Here is a 22,982-nt window from a genome sequence, read left to right as displayed (position 1 = left end):
CCCTAACATCAGAGATCCAGGTTTATTTACCACACACATACTGAATACTAACTTTCATTCCAGAAGTCTGTTTTATTTAGCCCTGTTTTTCAGTCTGCATATGCTTCGTGTTTTCATGGTTATCCGTTGTGCTGTGAAAGGAAATACTCGTTTCTAATGTTTTGCATCTCTCCTCTTCCTCCTTTTGGCCTTTTTCTTTTATTCTCCCATTTCTTACCTCTAGTATGGAGATGTTTCCAATGTGATTGTATCGAGTAAGAAGAGAGGAAGCGCTGTGGTTGAATTTGCAACTGTGAGAGCAGCTGTAAGTACCTAACTCTTCCCCGGTCACTGTCCTCATTCTGTTTGCTCAATAATGGAAATCTTCCCCAAAGCAGACATTTGCATAGAGCTGAATTTGTTTACTACTCACTTGCAAATCCTCCAGTCACCGACGGAGGTTGATTATTACCAAGAATGACACCTGTCATGGACTTGCCAGCCTCAGGGCAGTTTCTGCGACCTAAACTAATGTTTAAGTCATTCTGTAGTGTAGAATGCTGGTGGGAACAATTGGACGGAAGAACTTGAGCCGCTTCATTGTTCCACACTGTCTGGATCCTCAGGCCTTTTGTCACGATGGTGTAGTTTTCTGTTGTGGTTTCCTCCCCACAACGTGTGGTTTCTCTCCAGAGAACATGTCTGCCAGTCTACAGGGACCTGGGCACAGGTCCTGTGGTCTCTGCCTGCCCATCTCCACGTCCCAGCCTTGCTCTGGGAGTTGGCTCAGTTACAGTCCACCTTTTGTCTTTGTCCACCATGTGTTTCTCGTATTTATATAATACCCAGGTGTAAGATGGATACAACACACATTTTACAGCTTTCAGGACAACTAGAATGTTTTTGTTCCTTCCCAATAAAAATACTGGTAGAGAAACTATCAGAAGATCCTCTCACAGACTGTTTTATGTTTTTAGGAGCTGGCAGCTAAGAATGAAAGTGGCCTGAGTGAAAACCCCCTGAAGATTTCGTGGCTCGAAGGACAGCCCGAGGTTATTGCTCCAGCATCTCAACCTGGCCACTTCATGTCTTCACAGGTAACAGTACAACCCGAAAAAATGTTGTAATTCCCCCCCCCCCCCCCCCCTCCCTCATAAAGCATGTCGGCCCCATGTTACAACATCTTCCAACGTACACAGCTTCCAACACAAATACTATTGCCTAAACACTGTCCCACAAAGACAAGTATGTAAACCTTCTGAGGTTTTATTTTTGTATCAGTGGTGCAAATATTACCTCAGCGCCTGCACTCCCCTCGCCTGGTCTAGAACAATGTGTTTTGTTAAATGGGCCTCAGTTTATTTGCTTTGGAGTGGTGAGACACTGGCCCAAAGCCCCTGGTCGGCCACTCATTAACGGGCCTGACCTGGGACACCCCAGGAATGCTGCACTTCACATAGCAACCCAGCAGAAGCGGTGTGCAGTAATGGTAGCCTGGCACGTAAGACTGACTAAATGCCTTCATTGATGCCAAGTGAGCCTGTGTCTCTATGTTGCTATCGATATTAAATTTATTTTTAGATTTAATGTGCTTTCTCATTTCTAATTTGAAGGATTTACTTTCTGCGGCTCAACGGTTTGCTGCTAAATCCCCAAATGCTCTATTGTGAAAAACTATCTTAAAACATTTTCCCTCTGATGTGTTGCCTCTTGAGATTTGGAAAATCACAGTAGTCCGTGCCGAGATCTCCACTTTTAACATTTTTCACGCCGTCTTTCGCTGCCAGCTCGCATGCGGACACCAAAGGCACATTACCTCTTTCTCTGTCCAAAGACAATCTCATTTTAGCAGTAACCCCTGAGAATCTACAACGCTTTTCTTTCTTGTCATTAGATTAGTTTGAAGTAATATCTCCCCCACTGTGTCCATTTCACTTCTCCCATCTTGTGATCTTTACCTGTGGGGGATTGCAGCTCTGTCGACTCTGTCCATGTACTTATGTGTCTCCAGAGCTGCTGCTGAACTGGGCTTCACCTCTCAACTCAGTGTCTCAGACCCCCTTTATCAAGGCTAGCATGTGAAGCTCAGCCTGCACACTGGGACTTGTCACACTAATCTCTTTTACATGTTATTATTGTTAACTCGGTTTGTCTTCACAGATATCCAAAGCTGATTGCTTAATTTATTTATTTATTTTTTGTCCTGCACCCTAGAATAAAAACATTACTATGGCCGGGTCATTTTCACATTAGCCCCCCATGACATAATGTAGTAATGTTGGTAATGTTATTCCTCATCTGGCCCGGGGTCAGTGGACATATGGGGGGAGGGGGGCATTTGAGAAAGAGAGAGAGAGAGAGAGAGAGAGAGAGAGAGAGAGAGAGAGAGAGAGAGAGAGAGAGAGAGAGAGAGAGAGAGAGAGCTAGATGAGATAGAGATGAGCGCGCTAGATCTCTCCTCTCTCTCTCTTCTTCTCTCTCCGCAATTCGGCCAGAGCCTCAGAGGTCCTTCTCCAGGAAGATATATGAAGTCTAAAGAATCAGATTCCCCTCTTTTCTTCTACTCTTCCTTTGCAACCCCACACAGCCAGCTGCAATCACAGAGGAGCAGGTTGCTTCTTTAACCTCATCAATCCAAACATAGTGCTCACAGAGTCAGGGCTCTCACTACAGGGAGCTCAGAGACACAGACTTATGACTTCAGCGTCAGTTCCAGCTCCGCGTGTCTAAATGAATCTGAGGCCAATGTGAAGGGCCTGATGAAGTTCCCCTTGAAGACCCTCCATAGGGTCTTGAAGATTACTAACTATACCGTGACGGGTTAGAGACTCACAGAGAGACCCACTGAGGAGAACTGTCTAACCCATCATTAATATTAAACATTTGTAAATAAGAAAGGGCCACATCTTTGCTCCTGACTTAATCCAAACCCCTCTTTAGGGAACGGATCGAGTTTCATCTCCAGACTCTCATTTGTTGTGTTTTTACCCTCTGACATAATAAAGTGTCATGGTGAGAGATTGGGAAATGGGCATGTTTATGAAAGAAGTGCTTAAGTCATTCCTCGTTACCGCAAGCATTTATTTTTGCATCGTATTGTACCCAGTTGCAAATCTCAGTGAATTGTGAATGTGCCGCGGCGCCTGACTGAAGATAACCAACAGTTGTCTATTGGGATGTGTAATTGTGGCCTGTGTGCTAACAGAAGCAGTGCAGGGCTCAGATACTGCACATGTAACTGCAGTGTTTTAAAGAGCGCTGTAAATGGCTGCTGCATCAAAAATCTGATTTCACATGTGAGAGTCTGAGTAATGATTCATATCTCACCTTCGTGACTGTCTCGGATGTGTAATCACTTTCTAACCATTTGCTTTGTCTTTTCCAGACGCAATGTTTGTGTCTCCGGGATGTAACGTCATAAATGTTAAATGAATGTGTCTTGATTTGTGGTTTATTGCGTAGTTTAGCGTACCATATTATTTAACACAAATCTATCGTTAAGCTTTTGAAGTTCCATCTCGAGCCGGAGAGTCATCGCGGGCTTGTCACGACACAAACCAGATGCAGCAGATCAGCTATTCTGGGATTGTTTTTCCAGTCCGCCGGTTTGCTAGTGCTAGAAAAGTGCACTCTCACCTAAAATAGCCCCTGAGTTTGGAAGAGATGTTCTGTATGTGGCCGTGCTGTTGGCACATTCGTCCTCGGCCCGGCGAGTGGAGATTATGGACTATGATTATGAGCTATAATCAGACCCAGAAGTGGGACATTATATTGTTATTGGTTAGTACCTGATATTAATATTGTGTACCAGGTTTGGATCATAGTAAATAATAATAAGAAATAATAATAAACTGTTTAATGTCACCTTACATCACAAAGATCAATAATAAAACAACAGTGAAGCATACAGTACAATAAGAAACAGTTACAATCGGTATTGTAGTATAAAATAAGATGCAGTGGTTGCAAGTGAATAAGCAAAAAGAAAAAGAGCAGCTCTGAATTCTGCAGTGGAGTCCCAGTATGTGGATGTGAAGGGCAAGTGAGTTCCAAAGTTTGGGTGCAGCTTAGGAGAAAGGCCGTGGCACCCATTGTCCCCAGGCTGATGGCCGGTAGTGCCAGTAGACCTGCCGATGAGAGCCGCAGGGAGTGAGAGGCCGGCGTGAGTCGACAGAAACGGGACCTAATATATGAGGCTGGAGTTGTTTGTGATATGTCGTCTGTATAACGCACGCTCAAGGAACAACAGCACACAGTTTCTAGAAAAGATGCACTGGGTAGCCTGAAATATATATATACAGATGTGCTTGTTGCATTGTGTCATCAGACAGGGAATGAGTTGCTGCTGTGATTATGGTGCGGTCACAATTTCATAATTTTTGCGTTCCGCTCAGTTCATCATGCGTATCATGAGAGGGGATAGCTGTTGTGGGTCGGCTTGGCCCTCACCGTCTATCGCTTGATAATATGTTCTGACATCACACAGGCAGTATAAACAATATCTGTTTCACAAAATCCCCTTTTGTGTGTGAAACCATGCAGAATCTTTCAGTAGCATCAGGTCGTAGCGGGAGACGCAATTACGGTTGACGAACACCGTCTCATTTGCCAAAACAATATCTGTAACTTTTTAGTTGGTACCTGACAAAACGGATAACTCATAAGCTCTACTCTTTAGTGAGATGACAAGGTTTCTCCGTATTCTGTATGACAGCAAGTTTAGATTTTAGCAGGGAGAGAAGCGGTGCCAGATGTGATTGTGATACTTCACAGCTCGGCCAGTTTGTGCTGCGCAGACAAGATAATTTGTCTTCAATTAGAGGCTCTTTCTTCTCACATCAGTCATGCGGCTGAACACTTGTTGAGCTTAAGTTTATGTGATTCTTCACATTGAGAGCTCTTGCGTAGTCATAGCAGCCACTCTAGTTAGCAGGAAGGGTTTTTCCAGAGAAATCAGACAGGAAGTGCTCATTTATGATTGTTATAAAGAATAAGGATGAGTTTTCATAAAATGCATATCAAGAAAGTGCATGAAATACCAAAATGTGTTAATATGTCTCGAACAGCTCGTTCTCCTGCTTATCTGGAAAAGGGAACCTGCTATAGAAAAGTCTGACAAAGTCACACCCTGGTTAGCTATTTAATCACCTCTGTAAGATACAGGTGTGCCTCAGAGCAGGACATGCCTAACAAAGCAGCAGTTGCTTTAAAGTCCACTTCGCTGTAATACAGTATCTGTGACTGCTTGTGTGTCTCTCCACCTTGAAATAATATTGTGCTGCATTCTGTGTTAGATAATGTAAGGCTATCATTTCTCGAGAGACTGTTAGGCAAGGCTAATGGCCTCCGCAGTGACTTCTGACAGTTGAAAAGCCAGTTGTGTGTGTGCGTGTGTGTGCGTGCGTGTGTGTGTGTGTGTGTGCGTGCGTGCGTGCGTGTGTGTGTGTGTGTGTGCGTGTGTGTGTGTGTGTGTGTGTGTGTGTGTGTGTGTGTGTGTGTGCGTGTGCGTAAACAATCTCATACGCGCTCTGTTAAAATGTTGACACGAGCAGTTCTATCCACAAAACCACCAATCTTGGAATTTGAAAGATATTTTTCTTTACTTCCCCAAAATACAAAACCGTACATTCAATGCAGAAAAAAATAAAGTTTTTCACAACGCATTATTGTCATAACATTTAGAAGAAAGATTATCCGTGATGTTCACTTTAAAATAGGAGATGGCAAAACAGATATACGGTGCAGACGTACCCACAAACATCGCTGTTTCTGTTCGGACATACATAGAATTCTAAATCTATCGCTAGAAGTGGGAGTCTTGTGGTTCATATATCTCGCAGAATGACCCACGGGGAACGTAGGAATGCGACTGGTTCTGGGTTTGCCCCACAGCCTTTCCAGGCAACCCCCCACTAAGGAACAGACTGTTCTGACTCTCTCTACTCTCCAGACCTGAGCACAGTGGACCTAGATTGTCTGCACAAATCTCACGATGTGTGCATTACATGTACATGAAGCACATGTGTGTTTCTCTATACTTGTGGGCCAGTGTATGTGAGATTCATGCGTGCTTTTTTCACGTGTCGGGGGTCTATTTGGTCAGAAGGTAGTGTTTAAACCCTCATCAGGATTGCTGCAGTAATGGATGTATCTGGTCCTCCTCCCTTGACACCCCCTGCATATGTGGAAGTATCACGTTACCCTCTACCACTTTCCTTCTCGTGCGCCACTCACCAGAGCATCGGACTCTGATTTGCAGCTAAGAAAACAGCCTGCTCCGGCTTTTTTTTCTTCTTCTTTGTCGTTTTTTTTTTCTTTTTGTCTGAGGTCTTGGACCTGTGACCCGGCTTGGTCTGCAGCCCAACCTGCCACCACTGGCTGGCTTTTTATTGGAAGCAGAGCTAAGTGTTTGTTTTCACTGCATTGTTGGGAATGGGAGATGGGGGGGTACCTTGGTGTACCTTTGAGTGGGGCCTCTGGGATGCGTGCGGAGGAAAAATTGCCCTCTGCACACAATAGATTGGCAAGCACGCCAAGAGCCAAGACATCACAGCTCGAGGACCTTGGATTCCAGCCGCAGCTTTTCTTTTCTTAAACACAACACTCTTAAGTCTTAACAGCCGTCTTCAGTGCTGTGCTGTGTGGTTTGAGGGATTTACAAAAGCAAAGGAAGAAAGTAAAAGAAGGTGAAAATGTCCAGCTTGGAATTTGACATCCGGCAGAGTTAAATTATTAACTTAAACCTTGTATCTACCTCAGCAAGGGGTGATTCTTAGGAGAACATTAACTTTGTGTAGTTGTCTTTTTAAGTTAACCTTTTCAAGCAAGTTTAAGTTTACTTTCAACAACACAGTGTTCTATAGACACTATGGTGCTCTATAAAAAGGCAAGCTCCTTATCCGAGAAGGTTCCTGTGATATTAATAAGTAACGTTTTACTGAAATAATAAAAGAAATGCTTCTCTTTTCCTCCTGTGTATCAGTCTTTTCAGTTCAGTAGTTTATTCCCATTTAAAACGTACGTGGGGCCAGTTCTTCCCCAAGGGTTGTTTGTCTTTATTTGCTACGCAGGGACCATAAAATGGGAAATCTCCAGATTTATTTCAACAATAACCATCGCTTTAGGATATTGGTTTGTCCATAGAATCAGGAGTGTATCCCCAAGAAGGATCTCGTCTCCATATTCCAAACATTCAGTAAAGCCTTGCTGTAGCGCCTGGCTACTGTGTCGTCTAGTTGTGGAGTTTGTCCATCACCTGGAGGACATCATCCATGATTGAAGGGCCCAGGTCGAGGCTGAAAGAAAAGCCACTGTCCTCGTCCTTATGCTGTCCAACAGTTTTGTCGCAGGTCTCTGAGGAGTCTTCATCCTTGTCTGAATTCAGGCTTCCCCGTCCAAGGCTGTGAGCCAGAATGGGAGCAACAATATTCCCTTGTTGGTACCCATCCTCCTTTTCCATCTCCGCCTCCCCGTCCTCACTGTCCAGCAGCGGCATTGAGCTGCATTTCTTTTTCTTCTGGGACACGTTGTGCAGGTGGCCTACGTGCCAGTCAGGACTCTCTGAGCCCTCTGCCTCATCCAGGTTCAGACGAGGGGGCTTTGGAGGCGGAGAGCAGGCCAGAAAGAGATTCTGCTCGCTCTGGGAGCTTTGCAAAAGCAGATTGTGGCCCATCTTTAAGAATGACAGGTCTCCAAAGCTGTCTGTGTGGGAATCGTTGCCAATATGTGAGAGGTGGCGGAAATCAGCCAGCGGTAGGCTAATCATGTTGACAGACAGCACCTCCCTGCGCTTGGAGCTCCTGCCGGACCAACGACCGGAGGACGGCTTTCTGTACAACGATGTACGAAGTGGCATCTTGGCAGATCTGGTTGAGATTGACCTTAAATGTTTTTTTATTTATCCTTTTTATATATCCTCAGTCTTTGTATCCTTTTGCATTTACTCCTTTGTTCGACAAACAATCCTTTAGGAAGTGGCGAAGCTCATAAACATAATTCCATCTGGATCAAAAGAAAAGAAGAAGAGAAATTAGTATTTTACAAATTCAAGTATAACACCAAGTTTATAACATTATGGATGCATTTCCGATCCTTCAGGCTTCCTTCACATCATACGAGAACATGAAGCAGGTCTGTGCTTGTAATTGTATCACCAGATGTAAATATTGGACTGATTCAGTCGGCTTCATGTAAATCGGGAGCCATTGTTTAGAGATTGCACCTGCTCCACTTGATTTTGATTTAAAGTTTAATATTATTTGGCAGCATAGGGATGTTCCAACAATGCTTTGAAGCTTCCATTTCCAAATATTTACTTTGTTTTTTTTAAATCCCTGTGTTCCCCCCATGAATGCAGGTGAAGTCTGAAGGAAGTCTATCAGCTTACTGAAGACTTCCCGTAAAACAAAAGCAACACAAATGCAAATTCCCAAGTGGTAATTGTTATCCTGCATGCGTAAGTGAATCATATTTCTTCACATTTAGTTTTGAGAGAACATGAGGTTTTACCGTAACGTCTGTGAGAAATCATGATAACTTCACTTTGGAACACATGTTTCTGATTTTGTGCAAAAATACAAATAGCCGGGGTGCAGTCAGTTTATTGTGCTGTAGTGTGAGAGTTATGCAGTGACTGGATGTGGAAGTTAATAAAACAATGACAGTGTAGGCATCGCATTTCATCATAAATGATCTGTTATGTAATGTAGTTTGGGGATTATTATAAAAATGTTTACATCCACAAAGAAAACTTAAAAGTCTAACTTTGTAAAAGAAATGTGCGTTCTGTGACCTGTAATCATTTTTAGCGAGTAAAACAGAACTCCGTTCATCAACGCTGGCATGTCCATTAGATAATCTGCCCTGTGTCTGTGGTTTTACGGTCTCCCAAACAGCTTTGCCCACATTAGATCTGTGTTCGTGACTTGAAACACTCACTCTGTAAATTTGTACGCCACTACAGCAAACAGGTTTTGTTGGCCTGTAAAGGTTTTATCGGCACTTTAGTAGCAGCAGGAGATTGGAGAGCGTGGACACAACAGCATTCCTTTCCAAACATGTCAGTTTGGCCAAGGAGGAGTTTTTAGGATTTTCAGCCTCGAGTATCATGTTCAGGAAACACTTCATGATTAAGTCAAAATTAAAAAAGCCAATTAAAACAAATTGTCCAAGAAACACATTTTTAAATGATCTTCTTCAATGCCGACATAAATGATCCATTTTTAAAGCGGACAAGTAATCTGTCTGAAGAAAACCTTCAAACGACTTTCACGCAGCTGTTTGTCTCGTGGGAATAATAACAATGGGATAAAGATTGATTAGTTCTTACCTGCCTTGCTGAGCAAATACAGAATATTTGAATCCAACACATGCACACACGTCTCTGTCAGGAAACAAGGCAGCGTCTACCTGCACACCCTGACAAACTCTTCCTTGACATGATGGGGCTTGTTCAACGGTTACAGAGAAGATCTCGTTGCGCAGCCTTGGCACAGAGAGACAGAGTGAGGGACTTTTCCCCAGTGACACAACCAAGTCAACTTTTACATTAAAGTGTAGCATTTAACTGCCATGAGAGTGTCTCTTACCTTTTGTCTATCCTGCTGCTTAGGTGAGAGTTTCAGACCTATTTTTATTTATTTTTGCTAACCCTTCCCAGTGTCAACTCCCTCTTGCATTGCTGAGCTCTCCAGGTGTGTTGCCGGTGAAAGTCTTCTTTGCCTAAGAGATTAGCCAGGTGAGGTCAGAGTACAAGAGCGTTAAGGTATCCAGGTAGACCCCCCCTCCCCCCCCCCCCCAAGGCTTTTATTAGTTTACGTTTGCAGTCATCCCACTTTAGAAGGGTTGCCAGCCGTCAGATGATATCATCCTGGTTGCAGTGTGAGTTGGCTTTTGAGTCACAAGTGTTAAAGTAAGTCCTGCTGGTTGGCTGGCTGCACCCATTACCTGCGGGAGAGTGGGTGCAAAACAGCTGATTTTAATTCCCGCGATATAGAAGCTACGGCGCACGACTCATTCCGTGAGGCGTTTGCGTGTGAATGTGTTTGAGAGAGGTTGAGTTTGAATAGGTTAGTGAGTGTTCGACAGTTTGTGTTTGACAGTGTGTGTGTGTGTGTTTCATAGCTTGTGTCTAAAAGGAAGTCATAGTCCGTGAGCAAACAGGTCAGCCACTCAGAGGAGGGGGTTAACTGATCTCTAATCTCCAGGTCATTGTCCCTGTGCCCTGCTGATTTCCTGATTTCCTGCCTGCTGCTGTCTAAAGCCCCGGTGTGGAGCCTACTCCACAGGCCTTTCTGCCTGACTGGAGGCCTATAGCTTCTCTATGTAATCAAAGCACACTATCACACACAGACATGTATGTACAGGCACGCTGGGTTGCACACGAGAGATGACTTGTTGCATTTCCAATTCTCACGCCCCCCGGCATGTTGCCTTTGCCTTTTATGAATGCTATAGCAACACAGGAATGGAAATTGTGTCAGAACAGCAAACCTTTTTTTTTCCTGCTCCATGGAATTTGTTTGTGTTAAATATGGCAGCGTTAAAGCCTTTAGTTGTCCTCTCACAGGCAGTAATTGTGACGTGCTTTGGTCATGCCATTTTGGTTGTGTAATGGTTTGGAAAGATTTCTTTCTATATAACTATATAATCTTTTACAACCTGTGTCCCTGTGTTTTTAAAGAGAATATATTAAAAGCAATACGCCGTCATGCTCTGATAGCCCAACCAAGTCTCCTGATGAACATTGTGTTCCAGCAGAAAAGAGGACACGGATGTGGATCCCTTTATCCAGAGTCTCAATGTGTCTCCTTGTTCCCTAAACTCAAACATGCAGGATGTTAAGGAAATGGCCAATCATATCTTTCACTACTCCTCCTTTCCTTTCATATCGATCCAATAAACAATAGACGTGCCGCCTGATCCTCTCTTGTTCTCCCGCTCTGCGCTCCAGCGCCAGAGCAGTCTGCAAGAGCAGACACAATTACTCACGCAAATGAAATTATCATAACATTTACTCAAGACTGAAACAGAACATATTCTTGATAATTTCTCTTCTGAGAAACCCCCCCCCCGCCTTCTTCCACCTACAGCCACAAAGCTGCTTTCATGCTAGAGGACGATTAGGGAGCGCTAGTGTTATCTGTCAGAATGACCTGACGAGACCTTTTTGTCCATCCTAGGTCGGACTCACTCTTGTAGTCGTGTTGTCATGCCATGTAGTCTCTGGGCTGATACGTTAAGCTTTAACTGAACTTCAGTACAAGCCTCTTTTCTAAGGCCTGACCATAGCGGGCAGTGTGGTTTGATGCAGCTATGCTGGGCCTGAAATCTGGGATGCTGCGTGTTTTTGTTGTTGCAGGATAAAAAGTGTTTCCAGATATTGCTTTGACTGGCGCTAGAAGCCCAAACTGAGGCTTTGATGGATATTCTTCTGGCTCTTTGTTGTGTGTTCTCCAGCTTCCGCTGTATGGAGGCCCTCAGACTGCCAGCAGCGTTTAGACTAGATTTACAGCAAAGACTGATGTCTGATTTTCTTTATATTTTTTATATGAAAAACATTTTTCAATGACTGCAAACTTGGGACATGCTGTACTTTGCTAAAATTCCAATTGCATTACATTCATGAATGAGTAAGAAAAGAGTCGATTCCCTGCTCGAAATTGGGCAGGGACTCGATCTATATCGGTCTACAAAGCAGTTTCTAGAAGCTACTCTTTGTCATATCCTTTCATCAATTCTGGTGAGAACATCCAAGTGTGCATTTGTCATCCTCCCAACCATTGTCGTCACTGTTTGTCTCCAAGGTTGTGACTCAACGATGAGATTTTTTGAATGCGCTCCAACAAATACTTGGCAGTCTGGCTGCTAAGGGGAAACGCAGCCACTCATTTTCCTGACTGCCACATGACAGAGAGCTGACATTAGTCAAAGTCCAGGTGTTATGTTATTGAAAACCAAGCGCAGACTCATTATCACATGACCGAGCGTACATTAGCCTCTAATCAGCTGAGCAACGTCAGGTCCAACACATTAACGGGGGTGAATAAGCTGGATAATTAATGGAGAGCAACATACATTTCAGATGAGTAAATGAATATTGATGCAAAATACTACAACATCGAGCAGCTTAATTATTTACATGGAGGTTTTATACATGTGCTGTGATGCCTGTTTTTGCCTTCCAGCACCACCCTACATGGTTAACTATTTACAAATCAGCTGATCTACAATGGACTCAAAGCAAGAAATCACAGCTTCTGTTTATGTATCAAAGATGGATATTAGGACTGTGGGTGTAAAATACATACGTCTGAACCTGGTCCCTCTTTCCTGTCGTTCTCAAAAGGTCAAATATATCCTCCAGAAAAACGTTTTCATGAAATAATGATTATGTTATGCTATTGTGTAGAGAAATCTTGTACTTGTGTTGATCTATTTTATTTTGCGCTTAAACTTACTTTCCATTTAAATAAATAAATGTCCATATGCACAACTCATAACGTACTTTTCCTTTCCAGGCTGGGAATGTACTGCTGTGTCTCCTGGCACTGAGTCATTAGTACTTATTATAGAATCACGTTTGGGATATCTGGAGATGTGATTCAACCAGTGTACAGCAGGATGCATTCCACCAGCTGTTTGTTCTGCACATGAACTAGATAAGGATATGTTAATATGGGAACACATCCAAATGATCCAGACAATTTAATCTTTATGTTTGGAACCTTGATTTCATTTTCTTGTTTTTCCTCCCCTCATAACGCCTTCACGTTCTTCTTGACATCTCCAAGGTTCAGACTGCATTCTTCCTGTTTTAATGGGAAATCTGTTGCGATCAGAGGGCTTTTCCCGGAAGGCCAGGATGTGAAAGACATAATTTTGCTTTTACAACGATGTATTGTTGGATATTAAAGAGGCCAAACCCCCCACATCTCCCTATTCTAGGATCCCTGAGCTCATCCATCATAAAGAGAAATGCCAGGGCACCTGGAGTTCAGGTCTTTGCTGCCATTTCTCTTTTCACTGTTTATTTCCTTAACTTTAACAGTTTCCAAAAGGCGCTCTCCGTCTACGTCCAACACAACCACGCGCCCGCACATATACACACACACTTACATTGCACCTCACATCTACTGCTGCTCCCCCCCCCCCCCCCCCCCCCCCCCTCCACACGCAACTACCACTACCTGCACAGTGTTCATTCAGGAACTGTATATTTTGATCTGCAATTTTTATTTTGCTGATGAGCTTAAGAAAACAGCTTTGTCTTTTTATCTTAAGGTCACTGCTGTAAAGGACTATCTAACTTTCATTTGAGAGAAAATAAGGCAACACACGAAGTCCCTTTTCTATTGCAGCTCGACTTTACCATTTAGATTTTTTTAAAATAGCTTTATTTTTTACATACAGTGCATATCTTTCCCAGAGTGGCTTGAAGCTTGCACACACAATAATTGACACAGTCAATGATCTGTAGATGTATAAACTGAGAGTGTGTTCTGTTCAGACAGAAAAACTCGCACATTATTTGTCTTTTGCTGTCAAATAAAAGGAGGTCTTGTCTCGGGAGTTCCTTTCAAAAACCAGATGTTCGCAGTACATGTGCATTGCAAGGGTTAAATACAGGAAGTAGATTTGGACCTTAATCTCTATGTAGTGTTTGTCCTTCACTAACAAAAACAGTGTAATAGACCAGACCTTCTGGGTTTTATGTCTGCCGAGTCTTATAATGAATGATGATTAATCCTCCACCATTTACAAAGCTCCAGTTTTGTCGGTGGAGGAATTTCACCTTGGCTCCAGCGTTGCATGTGCAGTACCCCTGCCCGCTGCATGTTTGTTTGAGTTAGCGCTCGGGCAACCCTACATCCCCCCCAAACACACACACACACACACACATACTCAAATGATTTCTAAATAAGTGTTCGCCTCTCATAAATCACCGTATCCATAGGTCCGTGACACACACGCATACACCACACCACCACACACGCTCCAGATAAATAGTTCCTTGATTAACTTCACCAGCGTGCATTAGAGGCAGACATGTTAGCCTGCACCACAGAGCCGCCTTCTTCTCATGGCAGCAAAGTCTGTGAAGTCTTTTTTTGGCTCCGCTCTAGTTGGAGATATGTGATGTCTGATGGCGTTAATGAGTAATCCAGTTATGAAATACAAACTGGTAACTTCTCAGAGTGCAGAGTTACGAGACTATAAGCAGGAAATGGGATAGAATGAAAGTATATCAACTAAAAATGTTTTGAAAGTCGATACAGTGTAATTTACTGAAGTATCAGCCAAGAGGCATTGTTAAACCAAAGGCTCACAGAGGTGTTAAGCTTTTAATGTCCAATTAATCACTCTGTTGGCTTCCTTGTTTATCAACTAGTTTCCCAATCATGTTTGTATATGTCTCTCTCTCTCTCTCGCTTCTAGCTTTGTACTCATTAGAGTCGTTAGAGAACAAGTAAAGAAAAGGAAAACAAACAGAAGGGCAGAATGAAGTCTCTCCTTCCTCGTCTTGCTCATTGCACGTCTCCTCTTTCTGGTGGCAGTGAAGTTGTGTGGTTTCCTGCTTAGGTGCATCAATGGAGCTACAGTAACAGAGGAAAGTGACGTCAGCTGTCGTGATCTTTATGTGTATGCCACGAATGAAATAGAAAACAAGAATAAATGTTGAAGACCTATGCTCTAGAATCTAAGCCAATCTAAGCCACCTGACTGAGACATGCATGACATTTGTCGGCACTAAACACTAAGAAAACTTCTCTTTTGCTCGTGATAGTTTGCAGGAAAAAGGTCTTTTCTCTTTTGTAGCGATATTGGCATCTTCTAGCCGCCCTCGTCCACACTCTTCCTTCTCTATTGCATTCACACACACACACACTTGTTTCCTCAAGTACTAATTTACTCGCATGCTTTCATGCTCACACACATCTCACACTAACACACATAGTGGAATGGTGTAATGTGCAGCTGATCTGACAACTTGTGCCGGGGGAACACAGTGGCCACCTGTGCTGCGAGATGCCTCCTGGTGTGTGTGTGTGTGTGTGTGTGTGTGTGTGTGTGTGTGTGTGTGTGTGTGTGTGTGTGTGTGTGTGTGTGTGTGTGTGTGTGTGTGTGTGTGTGTGTGTGTGTTACACTGCCTGACTCACAGCACTGGTGGTATTCATGATGTCATTACTGGCCCGGGGTTCAGGCTGGGGTGTGCTGGTTGAAGGCCTGGCCATGTGCTGATGGCACATAACTAATCCTCAGCTTGTTTGTGTGCGTGTGTGTTTTACTACTATCCTACCTCTGCGGTGGCCGTGTGCCCTCCTCTCTCGGCTTTGTTCGGGGGGCCCATTGTTTGTGTTCTGTGGTTTCCTCCTCATCCTGGGCCCCAGTGTTACTGCAACACACACTCAGACGCACGCACACATGCATACACAAGTGTTTAGTTACAGAGTGATGCACTGGCTAAACATGTACATTGTAAGTTAACAACACCTTAGGCAAGGAAACATCCTTCATCCTTTCAGAAGGAATGCGTCAAACTGCCCATAAAGCACCCGTTAATGCTCAGAATCCCCCTACATCATTAGTATGGTACAGTCCGCCCTTGACCACACAGAGTAGACAATAGGTTAGAGACCAATTCGGACGTTTCTCCCTGAACTTCAGCACAGTGGCCAGTAGAGGGCAGGGCAGAGTGCAGATATACTTGCTGAGAAAGAGCGCATGTATACTTGCTTGTGTTTTGTTTAATTAGAAGATGCAAAAGTTGTTTATTTACCTAATGGCGTTCGCGTGATATTTCAGAGTTACGTGTCAGACAAGGGGCTTGAGCTCACATTACTGGAATGATAATCGCAGCTTTCCTCAATCCAGGGGTGGAGGGGAGGGGGGGGGGGGGGGGGTTAACTTCCCCTTACCGACCCTCTCCTCTCTTCTTCCTCCATACTTACCCTCTTTCTCTCAGCACATGGATGCTGGAGTCCCCGTGATGTTTTCCAGATGCTCAGCGAGCGCATTGAGAAGAACGTACGTCTCCTCCTCAAATCGCTCCTTCAGTCTTTCATGCACACACTCACTCGCTCTCTCCTGCAGCCCACTGTCTTGTTAAAGAGACACTTCCTTGGCCCCGCAGACTTCCTGGATATAATCCTATAAAACAATGGCTTACTCCGTGGACACATGGCCTCTCTGCGCTTAAAAAATGGGAATGACAGCCTCTGTGAGTGCATATGTGTGTGTTTACATGTATGCATATATATATATATATATATATATATATATATATATATATATATATATATATATATATATATATATATATATATATATATATATAAGCATCATTCCTCCAATATATGTCTCTACGCTTATTTAGAATCCTTCTTCTTGTGTGCCTGGATGTGTGTGTGGCATTTGTGACCGCACAGATTGTGACCCGTGTGTGTGTTTGCGTGTAAGACGTCTGGCCTGTGTTCCACCCTGCTTGATTAGCCATTAGCCAGTGGCTGCACTCTCCGATTCCCCCCACAGTAAGAGAATCCGTCGCCATCGCCGGCCAAGCTCAAGCCCTTCAAAGAAATCACACAAACACACAGTAAGAGGCCGGGCGACTGCCAGGCGTAATCCCAGCCCTCATTTTGGGGTTTAATGACCTCAGGCAGCGGAATTACCCTGTCACAGTTGCTCTGCGGGCTGCTGTCTCGTACATGTTCACCCTGCCGTCATGCTGATGGTAATCGAGATGAGAGCATCTGTAAGAGTCGGCCTCTCCTCCGCTGTGCGCCCACTGGTTCTGTCGTGAAAGCAAACATACAGTGGACGGTGACAGTGGTGTCATTCGCTCCGTGCGCTGAGTCGATGTTGCCACGATATGAAATACAGGCATGTCTGACTTTTTCTATGATTCCCTTCCTGTGTAATGAATCACTAGAAATGGTCCTTGGATATTGATTAAATGGCCTCTGAACTTATTTTACACATCTAGATGAGTTTACTCGTGGGGGGTACTACACATCCTGTGAACACAGTTAATGTGATGTCATCATTTTTATCTCAGCTTGGGCTGAGAGACTAAAAATGTATATTTATGTAACAAACTGAAGGTGCAGAGTCGGAAAGACATGAAGCATTTACCAGGCACAGAGTGGCTAATGAAAGAAGTGCTAGTTGTTGCATTTTAGGAAATGTAGGATCCATGAGGTTTGGAGCTTGAGCCATACTGGGGGCTAAAAGTGTGGATATCGCTGCCTCTGCTGTTTAGATTTTGACAAATTTCTTATTTTGCATTATGAATTCTTGGGCTTAAATACATTACTGCCTTATTTCTTCTGAATTCACAGACAGAAATGAGACCGATTGAGACTAAAGATTCAAATGTGTTCTCTCAGATCATTTAGGCTCTTTTAATAACTTCATTATAATAACCTCTTTCTGTGTCTGTCTCTCTCCTACAGGGTCAACTGTCAAATGAGCGCGACTATGAGAGCGTGGTGATGATGAAGATGAGGCAGGCTGCTGAGCGACAGAAGCTTATAGAACAAATGCAGAGGGAAGATGACGAGGAAGCTGTCTAGTCGTATCTCAGTTTGTAACTAATACATGAATACCTGTTTCAGGCTTTAGTTTCATAAAGCCTCTTATGTGGTTGTTTGTTTGTTTTCTATGCATTACCTGTGTGGTGAAATAAATCTTTTTAATGACTAAAAAGGCAACATTTTATTCAAACCTGTGTTTTTAATCAGCGCGTCATGTTTTTTCCTTCATTAAGAACGTAGGATGACTGAGAGAGAGTAGAGAAGAAGTGAGGGCTGCTGCAGTGTGGACCCAGAGGTAGGAGTCCTAAGGCTCAGGCTGCAGGGAGGAATCAGTGCTGCACACTATATTGTGTAACCATAATGTGTGCCAACGATATTTTAATAACTTATTATTAATCAATATTTTAATGGGAGATTTGTTTATAAATAAAGAGTACATGTGTGCAGCATGTACTGTGCTTGCAGTCCCATCTGTTTCAGATGGATATACAATGTTGTCTATTGACTTTGCTGCAATAAATTGAGATGAACATCTTAATTTATTCAATTATATTTCCACATGGTCGTACTAGGTCTGATGATTTGGGAGATATACTTTATAAAAGTAATACATCGTAACTCAGTACTCTACAATCCTTAGGAATGTCAAAGATATTGCTTCCTAGCTGATGCATTATAATATCATACTGTGGTGCCTCTGGGGATTTTGACATCTAATCAATACACCAAACCCTGAGCCCTGAAAATCTGTGAAGTGTTGTAGCAATCCAAGCCGCAGACCGTGCGATGTGACCACGTGGATGTTAAACCAGTAATCGGGCTGAGATAAGAACACTAGGAAGGACTTTTGTGGGAGTTGTTGTGGCTTTACATCACGTGATGAAAAGTGAACATACTCTGGTGGTTAAGATGATTGTTCTCTGGGCTTTGTATACAAATTGTCTAACGCTCTACTCCAGACGAGACCTTATGGACTGCACAATTCCAAGGCTGTACAATGCTATTCATTCATCTTTTGTTCTGAGGTAGATTATGTAATACTATGCAAACCATTTATCTTATAATACTGTTTAAAATGATGCAGATCCGGGGTTTCCAATATGCGGTTCAAGACTCTCCAAGTGGTCCTAAGATAAATAGTCTAATAAAAGATTCTGCAAAAGATAAAAACATTCTTTGGTTGAGCTGCTCATGATGGATGACCACACTAATCACACACCTGTGACTAGAGGGTTAGCACGTAGGCTTTACTTTAAATTCAGGAACCCCTGAAGTAGATCATCAATATCTCTTAGTATCTACATATTGTCATAGCTCCAAATAGTTCGACATTATTCACTTCCTTGTTGAGAGTTAAGATCAATACCACTCCCGTGTCTGTCTTCTGGCTCCACCTTCCTGTTGATTGCACGGTTAGTTCTTAGCTTAAACACCGGCAGCACGGGGAAACGACCATCAAAATAACACGTTTTAACGGGGTGAGGCGCTGAACGATTTCTTGGCAGGGAGAGGTGACTTTTCTGGAGTCTTGTCACCGTGAGGTTGCCAGGCAACTACTGGAGACTCCAGGAAGTCACAGCTCCCGGCCAAGAAAATGTCTGGCACGCAATCCTCCACACAAGCACATCTGGCTCCAGCTTAAAAGGAAATGGACAGACATGAGAGTAGTATCGATCTTCTCATCTAACTCAGCAACGAGCGATTGCTTTAATCATTGCAAGTCTTTCATTAAGGAGTCGACTTCTACTCTGTGATGACTGCTACACTAAGCATGAAACGGTGCATTAGCCTTCGTTTGTTCCTTCACGCGTGATATTGCTGGAATAGGTAAAGTCAAGATTTTGCAGCAATAGGTGTGCTTGTTTTTGGGGGAACCTACCAACTTTAGTGTTTCCATTTCATACACTTCCCTCCACCCTTGATCCTGATGGATCGTGTCACATGCCATGGATTATCTTAAATTTAAAAACATGCCTCTTGCTTCAAAACCTGTCTGTGTTCTGTCCTATTATAATGACCTCAACGAAGTCGCTCTAAGTTGAGCTATTATTGCTCTAAGCTGTTTCACAATAGGCTTATGTAACAGATACCTAGAAGATACTCTGTATTGCTTATTTATGCTCTCTGAAGTGACACGCTACCGCTCTGTGACCCACATTAAGTCAGACGCTACAGTGCCAAACTGTTGCGGTCACTCTGCGTTTCGGTCTTCTGCCTGTGGAACAACTATCCATCCAAATTGTCTTATTTTCCTGTCCCTCGAGGGACCGTGGCATAATGCTGTGTCTGTATTTGTGAGGCTGTGCTTTCTCTTGTCATTGTGTGGCAGCTTCGCACCAATCCAACCCAGTCATCCATCTCTCCATCTCTCCACCGCTCCTGCGCTGCCTCGCCGTGGCTCTGTTACACAATGTCCAGCTGTGGAGCGGAGCAGTGTGGTGGGAGACATCTGCTCCTCTCCTCCTGCAAAATCCCCTCATCACATGGTTTTGTTTATGCGTGGCCTTTTTCATATCCCGGCAATGTGAAAAAAAAAGCCCAGAAACACACAAACTCTGTCCAAATGACAACAGAGGAAATACAATTACAGGAAACACATTCACCACCAACCCTGCCCTGAGCCCACAGTGGCTTGTGCTGCATGCGAACCAGGATGGGAGGATGAGCCTGATGTTTGCTCTTTCCTTTTAACAATTACAGCACAGCCTTGGAATCTTCAGTTCGTCTTCCTCCGCCCCGTTTTCCTCATATTGTGGAAGCTGCCACGCCGGTGTATGCAAACAGCATCTGGAATCTCCTTGGTCACCGAACTGGGAAGCACCCAGCACCTTTTTGATCTTTAGTGCGGAGGTGGAAGCTCAGTCGTGTGTGAGGCAGCGGGACTGTTAAGAGTTTGGCTGTGAGCTGGCTGGCAAAGTTTCTGGTTTGCGGGTTAGTGATCCGGGCTGGCCCCAGACATGTGCTGGCAGACCTGGGACTGTAGTGAAACCACCCAGCGTTCTTTGACTCTCACAGGCTGACTAATCCACACTGTGTGTGCCTGCAGTGCTCGTGCCTCATGGCGGGGCATGCAGCATCCCTGTAAGGTGCCACAGAGCGGCGGGGGCTCACAATAGCTGCGTGTTTTTCATATGTTTGTCAAGTGTCTCAATGATTGTCAGAGGGATATATCCGTTGCAGCAGGATTGCAAATGTTCTTTTATTCATAAGTTTACAATCAATCCACATCATTACATCATTTAATCATAAGCATATGATACACTTACAAAAACATCTTTACACAGTTCTGTAAGTTCAAACCTCTATCTAGAGTAGCGTTTTATTTTTTGGACAGAAGACGGAGAACTGGGTGAGGTCTTTTGCACAAGCTAAATTTAGATACATGCCTTTAATTAAGTTTTACTGCCAATCTATCTATTACATAGTTAAACTGGCCCTCACTCGCTACACTCCCAAGGTCACAAGTAGTAAATAGCAAACAATATGGACAAAGGCTTTTATAAAATCAATGGAATGTAGTTCGGTATTCCCCTGAAATTGATGACCTGTCGTCTGGGATAATCTCATCTCTTTACTTTCACCTGACAAAAGGCTGATTTTGTATCTGTCAAATGTGTTGAATGTAAAAAAATAAAAGTTTGACAAAGTTCTTTACATTCATCCTTCTATAGGTTTTTGGTAAAATCAACACTCGCTCCATGTCCAATCACTCCGTCTCCTTGTGGAGGCACCACACCAGCGTCTGTCCCACCCCCGTCATCGTCAGCACGCGGAAGCCCATCTTCTCCAGCTTGTCCAGCACAAGGCGAGGCGGGTCGTCCACATGGTACTCGGAACTAAACGAGCATAAACATAAAGTCATTCTACTTTCCACAGATGTGGGATTTCTCTGTCTTTTAGTAAACTTCACTTGGATAGTAGAACGCTGTTAATTGTTCTGGTGCTTGTTCACTTCCTTCCACACCTTGGTTTGTTTCCCAGCAGCATTTGAATCAGATTGCCAATGACAACACTTCCCTGATCTGTATTCCATCAGCTTGAATGGTTTATTCTAAATCTGCAAGGCAGCAGCCTTCCTCAACCCCTTCATGTGACCTGATCTCAGCTCTGTCTTCAATATGTACACGTTAACTGTCAAAATGGGGGAAAAAACTAGTGCCTAAATATGGAAATATGGCCCAGTGTGAGCACAATCACAGTACACATGGGTGCCGTTACAGTTTACACTTCCCTGTTTGTTAGATGGTGGAGATATTTTCAGAAAGATTACCAAATCAGATTAGAAATTCTCCATCCTATGAGGGACATTTTATTGCTTTTATGAGACGAACAATGCCTATAAATGTCTCCGTTTACTTTCTAACTTCAGACATTTTCCAAATTGGACTAGTTACCTGCCACATTAACATTATGTCCTCGCACTAAAACAACTCCACATTTTCAATACTCACAAATTGTTTCCCAGCATGGTTGTTTTCCTTGCTCCCAGGTAATTCATGACAGCTGGATCCGAATATTCATCTCCCACATTTGTTGGACCGGTCTCCTGTAAGAAGTAATTAAGTCCAGTAAATGTACAGCTGATATTTTTCTCAAGATTGATTGAGAAACTATTGCTTTGCTAAAACAATATGTTATTTGTGCAGCCATATCACTGTCTCCACCTGCAGCCCTCTGGCAGGTGCGGATCATACTCTAATAAATGGACAGACTAAAAATAGATCAGACACTCATAAGCTTTAGAATTAGGTTGCTCGAGTTGTGGAGGCAACAACTTGAACATGCGCAACAAGAGGCCGAACACTGGGCAACATGTGTTTTTAATTTAGGGCACCGTGGAAGAAAAAAACACAACCATACGCACGTTGTTTGCTCCGCTTGTAGGCTGTTTGTTTTTTTTCCAGCATGCAGAATATTACAGGCCACAGGATAACTGTAATCTGCAAGTGGCGCCCCGGATTGATTAGCGCTATGTTGCTCTGCAAAATAAACAAATCCAACTCGAGCGCATCTCTTCTAAAAGCACGACAGGAGTCATTTTACAGATGCGAGATACACACCAGTCGGATCTGCGTACTGATGAACATGTAAGGCATCCCTGCTCCCTGGCGATGGACCGCTATTCCTCTGGGAATGACTGGAGGTGGCTTTCTTCACAGACGCCACGGACCCCTCTCCGATTTGCGCTTCCTCCGTCAGCTCTTTGCGGAATGCGGAAACACCCACCGCGACGGACCAATCGCAGCTCTTCTTTCCTCTGAGCATCTGTCAACAGCGTTGCTTGTTCAGCCAGTGCATGAAGTCTTGCTCAACTAATGTTATCACTTGTTTGTTGACATGAGAAATGTTGGCAGACCAAGTCTCATGTAAAAGCTAATCATTCTGGTTCTGGGGAAAGTATAGACATTTAGTTTCATCTGCATTGATGTTAAGTTATTTGTTAAGCAAGACTCATAAGGCTTGAGTTTA

The 22,982-nt window shown here is 43.6% G+C and overlaps 2 protein-coding genes across 3 annotated transcripts in view; one reads left to right on the top strand and one right to left on the bottom strand.

Moving 5' to 3' along the window:
• Positions 1-17,703, top strand: part of dnajc17 (DnaJ (Hsp40) homolog, subfamily C, member 17) — a 31,227-nt gene extending 13,524 nt beyond the window's left edge. The window contains exons 9-11 of one of the 2 annotated variants that reach the window (XM_029461448.1): positions 224-304; positions 957-1,076; positions 17,433-17,703. In XM_029461448.1, coding sequence (XP_029317308.1) covers positions 224-304; positions 957-1,076; positions 17,433-17,552 — 321 coding nt within the window. In that variant the 3' untranslated portion in view covers positions 17,553-17,703. The remainder of the gene's footprint in view (positions 1-223; positions 305-956; positions 1,077-17,432) is intronic. The other variant, XM_029461451.1, reaches the window with a different exon arrangement.
• A 2,976-nt stretch (positions 17,704-20,679) lies between these two features.
• On the bottom strand, positions 20,680-22,748 carry gchfr (GTP cyclohydrolase I feedback regulator). Its single transcript, XM_029460744.1, has 3 exons — positions 22,574-22,748; positions 21,965-22,059; positions 20,680-21,349 (listed from the first exon to the last, which is right to left on the bottom strand). The coding sequence occupies exons 1-3, from the start codon at positions 22,607-22,609 to the stop codon at positions 21,220-21,222; spliced, it is 261 nt and encodes an 86-aa protein (XP_029316604.1). The 5' UTR covers positions 22,610-22,748; the 3' UTR covers positions 20,680-21,219.
• Between the last annotated feature and the right edge of the window lie 234 nt (positions 22,749-22,982).

This window comes from Cottoperca gobio, chromosome 22 (genome assembly GCF_900634415.1).
Source record: "Cottoperca gobio chromosome 22, fCotGob3.1, whole genome shotgun sequence".
NCBI classification, from domain to species: Eukaryota; Metazoa; Chordata; class Actinopteri; order Perciformes; family Bovichtidae; genus Cottoperca; species Cottoperca gobio.
The sequence above is the reverse complement of the archived record's forward strand: the minus strand, read 5'-3'. Positions and strand labels throughout refer to the sequence as shown.